This window comes from Lipotes vexillifer, unplaced genomic scaffold (genome assembly GCF_000442215.2).
Source record: "Lipotes vexillifer unplaced genomic scaffold, Lipotes_vexillifer_v1.1 scaffold1088, whole genome shotgun sequence".
Lineage (NCBI taxonomy): Eukaryota > Metazoa > Chordata > Mammalia > Artiodactyla > Lipotidae > Lipotes > Lipotes vexillifer.
In genome coordinates this window covers 2448720-2462835 of record NW_006779738.1, presented here as the reverse complement: position 1 = coordinate 2462835, position 14116 = coordinate 2448720, and the positions used below count along the sequence as shown (strand labels likewise).

Sequence of the window (14116 nt, the reverse complement as noted above, 5' to 3'; positions counted from 1 at the left end):
AAGGGGATTCAGGAGGTACACTGACGATAAAAGCAAAGGGGAACACACACTTTTACAAGCATATTGTCCCAGCTACCTTGAAGGTTAAATTTCAGATTAATTTACAAAAGTAGTGACAGAACCATGATTTCAGTGAAAATCAACACAAGTTATACCTTAAAAAAAAAAAATCAATTCAGAAATACTAAGTCAGGCAAGCATGCAAAATTCAGAGTATTAAAAAATGCAAGGGCTGGTTGCCCAAACAGATATATCCCTCAGAAAAAGGGATTTGAAAATGCTGAACAGAACCAAAGGAATTAGAAGCTGAATCAGCAGACCAATTCCCTCATTTTATAAATGTGGGCAGACATTAACTGGCGAAGCTTACTCAGCTAGATTAAGGGTGTACACAGATCTAATTCCTGGTGCTATTTGCAATTACACATATCTAAAATACAAGGAGATAAATATCCGGAACACATTAGGCCCACTGATATAATCAACGGTGGGAGTGAAGTTACTATAGCACAGCAGCACATTAGACATATTTAAGAGATTAAATGGAAAGAATCTCTTAAAGATTTTAATGCTCAGTTTTAATACACAATCAAGTTTCCATCCAATCATCTGATGTACAGCGAACTGTACTAGCTTAAAAGAAAAAAGTGCATTCTTCAGTTTGCTTCTACACTTTTTTTGGCCTATCTTTCAAAACTGAGCATTGGGTATTTTTAATGTAAGTAATGTGATGTTATATATGTACATTCTAATTGCACGTTTTAGGAATGAACAAAATCCATATCTCGGTAACTGATAGTGTATTTATAAAATCAAAACCTATCAAAATACACTTTTCACTGAGAAAAATAAATAAAACGACAAATGGATTTACACAAAGACTAACTTCGGTAGATCCCAGTGTAGGACAGTCCATAAGAAGCATATCTGCCCTTTACTCCCCCAGAGCTGATCATCTTCCAAGTTCAGATTTTAAAAATATTTTTAAATTGAGATTATTACGTTGACATTTATTTCTCATTCCACATCATCTTCAGCCAAGCTCTGAGCACTTACAATTCTCTGAAAGAGAAAAGAATTTTTAATTTTTAGAAGTATGATAAGCATTTAATCAGGATTCTAAGTTCAACATAAAATGCTCTTTGTATCAAATCTCTGAATCAAATCTTGCTGAGGTTTACCCATACTGAGATATCAACATTTAACACTTCATACGTTGTTTTTATCTGAGAAAATAAAGATCACTGTCAGTCCCATCTCAAAATTCAAGTCAACAAAGGAACCATAACATTATATCGTGTTACATGTTAGTCAATTTTGTAACTAAAACCAAATAAGAATTTAAGATCTCTTTTCACTCCCACAGGAAGAAATACCAATTAGTGCTATACTGATCATTCTATCCTCCAAACATTTCCCTTTTCTGCCTGTAAATGGTCACGGTCATTATACAAGGACATCATCCTCAGGTCAATTACCCAAAAGCACTATGCTATGCTGTCTTTCAAAAGACAGATAATCTTAGACAGAGAATTCTGACAACTGACTGGGAACCACATTAGTCTAAAATAAAAAAGATTCAAACTCCTTATATTTCTCTAATTTTTTTTAAACATCTTTATTGGAGCATAACTGCTTTACAATGTTGTGTTAGTTTCTGCTGTATAACAAAGTGAATCAGCTATATGTATACATATATCCCCATATCCCCTCCCTCTTGCATCTCCCTCCCACCCTCCCTATCCCACCCCTCTAGGTGGTCGCAAAGCACAGAGCTGATCTCCCTGTGCTATGCGGCTGCTTCCCACTAGCTATCTATTTTACATTTGGTAGTGTGTATATGTCCATGCTACTCTCTCACTTCGTCCCAGCTTACTCTTCCCCCTCCCGTGTCCTCAAGTCCATTCTCTACATCTGTGTCTTTATTCCTGTCCTGCCCCTAGGTTCATCAGGACCATTTTTTTTTAAGATTCCATATACATGTGTTAGCATACGGTATTTGTTTTTCTCTTTCTGACTTACTACACTCTGTATGAGAGACTCTAGGCCCATTCCCTTAAATCTTTAGGACCCTTTTCTTTTCAGTCCCTTTCCAGTCTAGATGAGTAAAGATTAAAGAACTGTAGAGATGAGTTTAAAGAATTAATCAGTCATTTTACTAATTTTTAATTATATCAAAGATGAAAATTCATTTAATAGACACGATATTCCAAAAAGTAGATTCATTCGGGCTCCTTGAGAAGGATTTAAAATGAGCATGCTAATTAACTCCTAAGTTATGCTTAACCTCTTATTTAAATGGGATGCAGTCGAATAGCTCCAAACTTGAAGCCCACCTCAGCAGCAGCAGAGACACTGGGGCCTTCAGACAAGTGAGGTCAGAGGGAACCCAGAGCCCTTTATGACCTGACTTCCAAGCTGTGCCACCTTGGCTCCTCTGGCCTCTGCCAGGCCCCTTAACTGCAAGAGGCAGAAAGCTAGGTTCAGAAAGTAGCTGGGAGTGGCCTGAATTTGATGATTTGAATACTAAGGCCTGAGATTTGACACTAAGAGCCATAATTCCTAATCGACCTCCTGGGCACAATCACTAGATTTTATGCCCCCTCATTTGGATGCGTTTCTCTTAGGGAAGAAAAGGTCAAGCACTGCCATCTCCTGGAGGAGAGTCTCATGATGTCATCACGCCCACTAGGCTCCTGTTTAAAGTGCCAATGGCCCTAAACATTTAACGCTCAGATTCCACTCACTTATTTCATAACATTTCAAATCTTTACCTGACTAATTGTTGGGAGCTTAGTCAGAAGCATCTGGAACACTGGTGGTGGAAGAGTTTGCTGCAACACTTGCAGTAACTGCTGTGGCTGTCCACACACAGCAATTGCATTTGTCAGATGGTCCACACCCTTCTCATATTCACCTGGAAGATTTACATAAACATAACATGAGACTGGAAAAGCCTTTGCCTTTGTTCAAAATTCAACCCTAAAGTCTTCACTGTATCTCCAAGTGAATATGACCAAAAACACTGTGCAAGTAAAACCTAGAAAATATAGTAAGCACACTCATATAACTGATTAAGAAGCCATGAACAAGAATGAGTCAGATTACATGTACTGATATTGAAGGGACTCCAACACACATACAAAGGGGGGAAAATAAGGTACAGAAATGTCCAAGTTTAAAAAAAAAAGATATGTCCAAATTTATTACTATTTATATACTAAGAATACGTAAGAAACTGCTAACAATGAAACAATATTTTCTATGAGAAAAGAGAAATGGAAGATTGGGGGACTGAGGTAGACAGGCCCAATTTCACTTTAAACTAATCCCTTATACTGTATGAATATCACCACATGTAAGTAGACACCTAAAGGCCTTTACTCTCTTCTGAACCTAGTCATCACTGGCAGTCATCCTCTCTGCAGATCCAACAGCAAACAATGCCAAACAATCCTGGATACGTTTACACATTTACAGGACCTCAATCGCAGTCAACTTGTCATCTTGAGCTACCTTCACACATGATGTTGCTACAACTTTTGCTGACCTGATAGCCAGATATCAAGTGGTATGTTTTATAATACCAACAGCATTGAAAACATCATATAATCCTTTTAAGACAGAGCAGAGGAAGAACAAACCAAGTGTTACAAGATGGAAGTCACCATTTGGTATGAAACACTGCTGTGTTGAGCAGAATGCTCTCCCTTTCCCCAATGCCTAGGCCCTCCCTCTCAGGGAATTCAAGATGCAGCCTGAAGGAGACGTGAAAATGTTTCCCTGATTGGTAGCTAACTCATTTTCTGTTGTAGACTTTTTCACTGGTTCTCCTACTCACTGATTTTTAATCTTAGTTTGTTGGCAATTTAATGTAGGGACTGTGCCATTTGTAACTCTTTCCGTGAAACTGAACAAATTCTGATTATGTCAAGAAATTATTTCCTGAGCTTCTGGGTTGGTGAATACATCGAAGTGCTAGGAGGGCGGCACCTCCAGAGAAGGCGTGAAAGTCCCCACCCCCTAACCCTACGCCTCTCTTCTGTCTGGCTGCCCCTCAGTACTATCATCTATAATAAACCAAAAAAATAAAAATTAAACTTAAAAAAACAAACAAATATAATAAACCAGTAAACAGTTTTCCAGCCCTGAGTAAGAATGTGACCAAACAAGGGAGTAAAGACTCTAGTAAATGAGGAGGAACTGCCTCCACCTAGCATTTTCATTTGAAGTATTCAAACTGAAGAAACCATTAACTCTACAATGAAGCATTAAAAACGGAAAATATAAGACTTAGGTCTTCCACATAAGACGGGACTTCCATCGGGGACACAATGGCTCCACCGACTTGGAAATTAAGATGCCACATGGCCAGTGAATCCTCATGCCACTGAACTTACAGGCAACAGACGGGATCACACTGTTGTCTGAGGATATGAATTCCGATTATTAAACGGAAATAGAGTGACTATACCAGAGGGCTATGTGTAGAACACAAGGGATCCTCTGAGACACCTCCTAAAACTTCTAAACACACTGGAAACCACTCATGAACAGCCACAGCAATTCAGCGCAGGGAAACAAACCGTTTCCCCTCTGCCCTTGCAGCTCCGATCGCATTCACATATCCTGAGACGAGCTCTTGCTCAGCTAAGCGAGTGTGCTTACGGAAGACCCCTGGACGCAGGACGCCTTGCCAAGCAATGACGCTCACTGCCTAAGCTGCTTATGCTTTCTCATGGCTTACTTTTCCCGAATTCTAACCACCTGAGTCTTCTACCTCAGGCTGGGTTGGTAGATTCCACCAGAAGAAAAGGCAGCTTGGCAGCTGAGTTAAGTACCCCACTGGGTGTGCTGGGCTGAAACGGGACCAACATACGCCTGGGAAAAAGAACAACTCTTCCCTACCCTTCCTTGACCCTCCCATCCCCCCCCACCATGAGTTAACTTTTCTTTTCCATCTGGATCTAAAGGCTAAAGACAAATAGACAGATGCCCACAGTACATGGATCTCCAATATAACCCAAACATACGCTCTATCCTTAGACACATATCATTATACATGCTTTTCTTTTTAGATATTAAAGTAATATAGTCATTGCCTCTCAAATGATCCTTATGAGGATTTAAGTGCTTTACCTTGCCCTATGATTAAACTTCATATTTTTCTTATACCGTGAAAAAAGTCAATCATTTCCTAGTAAGACATTTCCATTTTAATGTATAAATATTAGCAGCTTACTATACCAAACAAATAAAAAACAATTACTGCCTCCCTTACCTCTCTCAAGAATTATTTCTTATGAAACGGGAGACATGATAAAAAGTAGTATCACCATCGTAAACCTTTAATTTCTCCCCACAAAAAAAAAAGGGAAAAAGAACCCCCACAAATGACCTGCATCATGTAGTTCAATACTATCTAAATCTATTATAACAGCGAGAATAAGAAAAACAAGTTGACACTTGATACTATTTTTATTAATGACAGAAACTACTTCAAAGCTACTTTGAGATAAAAGCTAATCTGACAGTAAAAGTATTTATAAATACTTCTGACCAGGTAATTTAACCTTCAACCTTCTCTTATTATATTGGCCATTCCTTCCTGTAAGTACTAGAAAAGACCTGAAGGTTAGATGAAGCAGTTGAGGGAATTATACTCCCAGATATTCTTTCAGTCACTATTTATATATTACACTATGACTGTATTCTCTAAAGTACTTAAAAGCAACCTCATTTGTAAAGATTACTTGTCCTCATATTATTAAATGTCTCATATTATTAAATGCCTAAAAACTTGTCTTGAAATATTTACAGTATCTTTTTAAAAAATAGCCCACACTACATTAAAAAAGCCCCTCATCACCGTAAGTTTATATTAGTGTGAAGAATTTTATCTTGTTTCCTAGTCTTTTAATGAATATTAATTACCTTGAGCCAGTAACTCTTCACCAAGCTGTATTTCTTCAAGGAAAAATTTCTGAACGGCTTCAGCATCTTTAAGGTCAGGTAACTGTTTAGAAATAGAATATTTAGTAACTGATACCAAAATTACTCCAGGGATATAAACAATACAAAAAATCATGCCACTAAAAACAACTGAATAGCTCATTATGAAAACTGACAAAAAGAAATTCATTCTTCAACAACACTCACAAGGATTAGAGGCTAGTATCTACATTCAAATAAATGCAAGAAAAAATACTTTTTGATCAAAGTGGTATTTGTTCTTAGAAAACTGTGAATCAAACCTAGAGTAAAAGGTAAAGAGTACAGGGCTTCCCCGGTGGTGCAGTGGTTGAGAGTCCGCCTGCCGATGCAGGGGACACAGGTTCGTGCCCTGGTCTGGGAAGATCCCACATGCCGCGGAGCGGCTGGGCCTGTGAGCCATGGCCGCTGGGCCTGCACGTCCGGAGCCTGTGCTCCGCAACGGGAGAGGCCACAACAGTTGAGAGGCCCGCGTACCGCAAAAAAAAAAAAAAATATATATATATATTTTAAAACAGAAAATCAATGTCTGATACCAATTAGCATTCTCAAAATACACATTTGAAGTAGACTGTAAAATAACTGTTTCTCTAAAAGAGATTATTACCTTGGAAAGTCCAGCTCTCTCCTTGGCAAGCTTCTGTTTCTTTCTTCCTGCAAGAAAGGTAATATTTTCATTTCATCATTATTAAAATGGGAATCAAAGGAAGTCTAAATGCTGTGGCAGTCATTCATTCTATTTGCAAACCATGCCTGACTCAAGCTCTCTTCTTGTGATTTGTCAGGGTCATAAAAATAGTTCTGGTCAATGAGCTATGGACACTAGGACATTTCTGGGCAGAAGCGCTTTCCTTCCCTCTCAGGCACCAGGATGAGCAGTTTACAAGATGGAGACAGTCCCCGCAGCTGGGTCCCTTGAGTAATTATCATAAACAAAGCAAGCCTCTCCTCCCACCTTCAACCTACACAGGACATGAAACACAAACAAAACTCAAGCCACTGTTGTTTCGGAGCTTTATTGCTAAAATATAACAGACTCTGCCTTTACTGACTTTTGAAAACTACCTGGCATTCCTTTTTTTTTTTTTTTTTTTTTTCCGTTATGCGGGCCTCTCACTGTTGTGGCCTCTCCCATTTGCGGAGCACAGGCTCCGGACGCGCAGGCTCAGTGGCATGGCTCACGGGCCCAGCCGCTCCGCGGCATGTGGGATCTTCCCGAAACGGGGCACGAACCCGCGTCTCCTGCATCGGCAGGCGGACTCTCAAGCACTGCGCCACCAGGGAAGCCCCCTGGCATTCTTAAATAGGGAAAAAAACAAAACCACAACAAAAACAAAAAAAAACACAAAACCAACAAAACCCCCAGCATTTGACAGTTTTCTTTAAAAAAAAAAAAAAAAAAAAGCATAGTTTTTAAGCATTTGGCAAAAATAAGAGGGAAGAAGGGTAGCACTCAGAAATGATTCTTAATTCAACTACTGCCAGCTAGTTAAGGAAAAAAACCCCTCTGCCTGAAGTCTGTAAGTTGTTTTGGTTTTTTGTTTGTTTTTTGATATGAAATAGCAATTCTACAAATCTTAGGAGTAAGTGATGTTATTTAAATCTGTTAGTCAACCCTTAAAACCAAATCAATAATAGGACACTAACAGTATTTTAAGTTGTTGTTTAATTGTACACCCTAAGCATTTGGCAAAAATAAGAGGGAAGAAGGGTAGCACTCAGAAATGATTCTTAATTCAACTACTGCCAGCTAGTTAAGGAAAAAAACCCCTCTGCCTGAAGTCTGTAAGTTGTTTTGGTTTTTTGTTTGTTTTTTGATATGAAATAGCAATTCTACAAATCTTAGGAGTAAGTGATGTTATTTAAATCTGTTAGTCAACCCTTAAAACCAAATCAATAATAGGACACTAACAGTATTTTAAGTTGTTGTTTAATTGTGCACCCTGTGTGAAAGAGTGTTGGCACAAGGAAGCTCGGGCTTCCTTTATATCCCAGATCTTCCACTGACTAGCAGTGTAACCTTGGGCAAGTTACAGTTAACCGGTGTCTCTCCTTCTCTGTATGTAACAACTGGTTTATGAACAATACCTGCTTCATAGAGTTGATATGAGGATTAAATGAGTCAATGTATTTTCAAACAGTGCCTGGTTGGTATCGTGAGATATAAACATTCAGTGTATTGAGACGGTGCAAATGTCCTCTTGAAACCTTAAGGCATTCTATAAATCCAAATTTCAATACATGACTAAAGAGGCAAGTGACCTGCTTGCCTAAGTGCAGAGACAGATGGTTAATTTACTACAGCCAGGGAACCTTTTCTAATCTACACTTACAAACTAGGTTTAACCACACCAGTGTCTCTGGCCAACTCTAGCCCCCAGATTACATAAAGTGCTACAACTCTAAGGCTTAAAAACTGTCTTAGCACTTTCAACAAAAAAATATAGATTAAAGCTATCTTACATATTATTTTGAAGACTGCCTATTTTCCCCACCAGCTACCTTTGCTAGGTGTTCATCACTGGGCAACTGTGGGGAAACAGAACGCATAATATATTCTACCCCCAATTTGCTTAACTAAGGGTTTCGTTCAGCCCTCTTCAGGCAGAAAATAATGACTGATAACCAGACTACATTAACTAATTACTAAGTATCACGGTACAGCCTAGTGCTGGGAGGGTGCTACAACTAGAAGAGAAAGACTTCACAGAGGAATTGGACATGGAACACTTGGATGTTAAGGGTAAGCACCTGTTTTAGATGTTACACGCCAGACACTATTCTAAATGTTATTAATTAGTTTATTTTATCCTCATAGTAACCCTATTATCATCGCCATGTTACAGCACCTCAGAAGTAAACCTGGAAAGTTTGTGGAATAAACAGAGAAATACAATATGCTAAGTCAGAATTATGGAAAATGACAAAAATGATAATGAAACAGTAGAAGGAAACTTAGTTTCCAATCTTATAGGTTTTTTTTTTAAAAATGGAGTGGAGAAGAACGCATGATTGTTGTTGAATGTTTGATAGTTACCAAATTTTAAGATCACTTAGTTGCTTTAAATTTATAGCTGTTAAGATTAAAATTGTGGTTTAATTTATTAGACAATTAACTTGTATAAATTTATAGCTATAAGATTAAAATTCTGGCTTTACTTTTATAAGACAATTAACTTGTTACATTAACTTATTTTCAGGGACAGTATCAAATAGGATCTCTGTGACAAAAGGACACAGAACACACTGAAAAACCAAGGAGTTACACATTCAATCAGCAAATCGACTCAATATTTGCTAGAAATCAGTCCAAAGTGCTACTGTGTAAACCTAACAAGTTAAAACAGACTAAAAAAAACCACATAAAATATGAACTTACAAAAAGCCCCAAATCTAAATCATTCTTAAAGCATTCATTAAATGAGATTACTCAATATATCTTAAAATGATGAATCATTTTACACAGTGCTGTATAATGAAAAACATCTGTAGTTAGCACTATAATTTGTAGATTAATTTTCATTTATTAGTGATTATTTAGATATAAATTATGCTGTAGGAGTTCTGGTAATCTGCTCTTACTAATGGAAGGTTTTAAAAAAACTGAATAAATTAGAATCCCAGATCTAACCTCAAAACTATTTTAAACATCTTAACTCTTTTCCTTAAAAAAGAAAAAAAACACACACACACAAAACAAAACCCCAGAAACACTGATTTGAAAAACGCTGCCCTTTTATTATAGATGTAAATATTCTATTAGGAATTAGGCTAGAAAAACACGAAATTAAACTAAACCGAAATCAATTTCGCTCCACAAATACAAAACGCCATCAAGTTCTTAAAATCGGTCAACCATACAGACTTTAAACAGACTGCAAAATTACTCTGAATAAGGTTTACTTGGTAAAGAAAATATCAAATAATTATATTCATAAACAATCTTTAGCGTTCATCCACTACCATGTGCCAGAGGTACTGTACTAAACTCTACATTACACTATTTTACAACAGAGGAAAACTAAAGGTTGAAATCCGTTGCCCAAGGGTTATTCAGCTACTAATTCAAGCCTGACCACTTAAGTCATCAGGATACTGCTGAAACTAGAAAAAAAATTTATGGATTGAGTATGATGGAAAAGAAATTCTGAAAACAGATTTCTCAATTTGTCCAAAATGATAGTTTCATGATTTCTTCAACCAAAAATTCATTTTCTCAAGATTTAACAATAGGATTGTAGTGTTTCCAAAGGAAAAAAAGGTTAATCCATTCTTTACAGAGCTCTGCATCCACGCCATCACCCCCCCAGCTATTTCTGAAACTACGGGGAAATTATCTAAATTCCAACAGTTACACTTACAGCCAGCATTTACAGGGCCTTCTCCATGTCAGGAATGGTGGCAGGCACCTCAAATATTTTAATCTTCAAAAAACCAACTAGAGGCATTACCTGATTTTGCAAGCTAAGAAAATTAAGACTCAGCCCAAGATTATGCTAATCTGTGACTAACCTGGGCCAGAAAACACAGTGTCTGAATCCAAAACAGCACTATTTCCATTACTCCACCTAACCATTAATAAAATAAATTATCTCCATATCCCTTTCTTCCTGAGACATAGGAGAGCTAGAATCAGATATCATATTGTAGATGGTATAAGAGCACCTTTTCCAGTAAGGTAGTCACTAGCCACGTGTGACTATAGAACACGTGAAATGCCTTATTTTAGCTTAATTAAGCAGTAAATCATTAAATAGGATAATCACTTCTTCGTACTTCCTGGGCTCTAATAACTTACATATAAATTCTAATTTTAGGAGCTGTTTTGACTGAGCAACCTATAGGTAAGTTACCAAAGTTATTTTTTAATGCAACAAATTTGCCCTTCTATTGCTGCAAACGAGATTCAAAGATCACAAAGGTTTTGGTGACACGATTCCCCTCTTGTAAATCTCTCTTAAAAGATGTCGCAGGTATGAAATAAGACTGAGCCACAGAAGCAAAGCCCTTTGGACTCCCCTGCAATCTCTATAGCATTCACTCATATCTTGGAAGCCTTTAGAACGAAGCTACCAAGAGGGTTTAAGAATGCAACCTTATCGTTTGAGAACGATAACCGAGCTGGATTTGCAGATTTGGTCTCAAGCACAAATTCGTAAAATACAAAAAACCCCCGCAACTTTCGAGCTAGAAATCGAAGTTTAGAAAGATCAACAGCTAAAAGGACCACAACTCTCGGCCTAAATCATAATACAAACAAATATGCATCTACACGCCGAAAAGTGTTTGGGGAAAACAAAATGGGAAAGCTCGCTCCTCCAAAATGGAGGGACTCGTGCGGGGCACAAGGGCCGGGAGCAGCCCTGGGAGCGCGCGGCCAGCGCCATCACCTTTCTCTGGCTTGTTAGCTCGCCGCCCCAGACCCGGCAGCACCACGCGGCCGCCCAGCACGCGGCGGCCCGGCGAGGGGCAGGAGGGGATGGGGACGCCGGGGTGGGGTGGGGAGGCATCAGGCCCAGGGGACAGGGGACCCACTCACGTTCCCGCAGCCTGTTCTTGAAGTTGGGGTCACTCCGTCTCTTGCGATCGAAGTAAATGCAATACCCGATGAAAAGGGCCCCGCACACGCCGGCGGCGATGGCGCTGTTCCGGCCCACCATCTTCTCTCCAACGAGGAGCGGGGTCGGCGTCGGCGGGGCCCGCAGAGAAGCCGTTAGCTCAGAACTCTCGGAGCGAACCGCGCCGCTGAGCCCCGACGCCCGCCGCGAGGTACGCGGAAAGGCGGAGATGCGTCACTTCCAGCCCCTGTGGCCGAGGCCCTCTGGGATGGCCGCGGCAGTGCCTGAGCGGAGGCTCCCGTGCTGCTTCTGCGCCTGCGCAGGGGCTTGGGCGCCGCCGCCGCCGCCGCCGCCGCCGCCAATGCCGCCGCTGTTCGCGTACGAGTCGGGATTTTGCTGGAGGCCGCGCACTGCTGTAAAAGCCGCTGAGCGTGATGTAACCAGGGCGGCACGTGGCGGTCGTGCGCACACTCCAAAGCGTGGGTAGCTGACCTCCCTACTTGTGTCAAAGAAGGAAGGTCGCTGACCACAAATGCTTCATCTTTTTATAGAATGCAGGTAACCCGTGACTCTTGTTTGAATTTAATGGAATTTGCTTTTCAAGTTCAGTCACAATCCGTTGTGCCCCAAGGACCATAATCATACGATTAGTAGCTGGCTGGTCAGAAGAGTGAAACCATACGATTTCAAATGATGTTACAGTATAGCCTCAGGAGTGGAAGAAAATTAAATGGAGCGATTCCTGGAAAAGTGTAACGGGTAAGAGATTGAAGGAAAAAAATAGAAAACGTTGAGTTGTCAAGTTGTCATAGCCACTGAAAACATTATGTATGTAGTTTAAATTTAAAGAGGCAGAGGCGGGATCCTCTTTAAAACCTTGGAGTGATAGGCATGTGTTTTATTCATAGTGGATCCTGACAGTTTAGGCTAAGGAGATGGTTCCTGATGGGGTCTGGCCGGTTGGCACTACTCTGTGTAGTGACACGTCAGTGTGCCGTGTGCTAGGAGGGGTAAGTTTCGGTCTCCACAGGGAGGGAACAGAAGCTCTGAATTTGGGACTCTCCCAGACCTCTCCCTCGTCTTTCCCTTTGGCTGGTTGTTTTTTGTTTTTTTGCCCCACGGGACTTGGAGGATCTCAGTTTTCTGACCAGGGATGGAACCCGGGCCCTTGGCAGTGAACGCACTGAGTCCTAACCACTGGACCGCCAAGGAAGTCCCTGGCTGAGTTGTTTCTATTTTTGGCTGTGTTGGGTCTTCGTTGCTGTGCGCAGGCTTTCTCTAGTTGCGGTGAGCGGGCTTCTCAACTGCGGTGGCTTCTCTTGTTGGGGAGCACGGGCTCTAGGCGTGCGGGCTTCAGTAGTTGTGGCTCGGGGGCTCCAGTGCAGGCTCAGTAGTTGTGGCACGGCGGGCTCAGTAGCTGTGGCACACGGGCTTCGTTGCTCCGCAGCATGTGGGATCTTCCCGGACCAGGGCTCGAACCGTGTCCCCTGCATTGGCAGGCGGATTCTTAACCACTGCGCCACCCAGGAAGCCCCCTGGCTGCTTTTGATTTATATCCTTTTGCTACAATAAAACTGTAATCATACGTATGTTCTTGAGTTCTGAGTCCTTGCAGTGTTATTGAACCTGAGAGGGTAGTAGGAACCTCCAAATTAGTAGCTGGCTGGTCAGAAGAGTGGCCTGGAGACACCACCCCTCCCCCACATCTGTGACTGGTGCATGAGGGCAGTCTTGTAGGGGACTGTCCACTTAACCTATTTAGTTTGGCTCAACTCTGTGGTAGTTGGTGTCATTAGTTATTGCAAGGGTACCTATGGAAACATTTAGCTGGAACTCCTAACCTAGTCCAAAAGCCTAGGAAAGCCCTTCTGCCTGGACCTGAGACCCTATAAAGGACTGGAAATTAGATCAAAGGTACATGTGCATTGACAGGACTGCGGTGGGGTGTGAAAGGGCATATGCACCAAAGCAAAGCAAATGATTGAGATCAGAGGATTGCACACAACAGGAAAAAAAAGCTCTTCCTTATATCCCGCACACATACAGATTCTTCCTATCCCAAAAAGTGCACCTCAACTGATACAGGTAGGTCCTGAGCCTCAGGGGTGTTGGGACAGAAGACTCACAAGGCCACACAGATGACATGAGGCCTCTTGGAAATCTGAGACTGTCCATTAGATTATGACTCTGAACAAAGAACATGCTGTTCTTCTGTATCCCTGTTGTACAGAGTAAATGCCATGTAAATGTGAGGTCACTGCTATGAGTCCAATAAACCAGGCAACACATTTATACAAAGCACAGTTAGTGCAACACCCGTGCCTTTGAATCTCTCAACCACACTACAGTTTTTAATACTTCTTTTTTTTTACATTTGTAAAATACCTATAAGCACAGAATCCTGAAACAGAAACAGCCTGGAAATCCCTGAGGCATGTTGCTTGTGAGTGGAATCATTAATGGGTTGTGGAATGACCTTAGGGGACCATCACCAGTGTTTTAAATAAAATAGGATAGGGGCTTCCCTGGTGGAGCAGTGGTTGAGAGTCCGCCTGCCGATGCAGGCG

At 40.8% G+C, this 14116-nt stretch overlaps 1 protein-coding gene across 1 annotated transcript; it reads right to left on the bottom strand.

Moving 5' to 3' along the window:
• Nucleotides 1–1017: 1017 nt before the first annotated feature.
• TOMM20 (translocase of outer mitochondrial membrane 20) lies at nucleotides 1018–11651 on the bottom strand. The gene is made up of 5 exons (XM_007452953.1): nucleotides 11531–11651; nucleotides 6599–6645; nucleotides 5935–6016; nucleotides 2775–2917; nucleotides 1018–1062 (listed from the first exon to the last, which is right to left on the bottom strand). Exons 1-5 carry the CDS (start codon nucleotides 11649–11651, stop codon nucleotides 1018–1020), a joined length of 438 nt encoding a protein of 145 aa, XP_007453015.1.
• Between the last annotated feature and the right edge of the window lie 2465 nt (nucleotides 11652–14116).

What these genes read in the sequence shown, in the direction of transcription:
- TOMM20 (XM_007452953.1), bottom strand. Translation starts at nt 11,651, where the DNA reads ATGGTGGGCCGGAACAGCGCCATCGCCGCCGGCGTGTGCGGGGCCCTT. An exon ending in CAAGAACAGGCTGCGGGAAC is followed by an intron (nt 6,646 to 11,530) that starts GTGAGTGGGTCC and finishes CCTTTCTTGCAG; the next exon opens with GAAGAAAGAAACAGAAGCTT. An exon ending in TGAAGAGTTACTGGCTCAAG is followed by an intron (nt 2,918 to 5,934) that starts GTAATTAATATT and finishes TAAATCTTCCAG; the next exon opens with GTGAATATGAGAAGGGTGTG.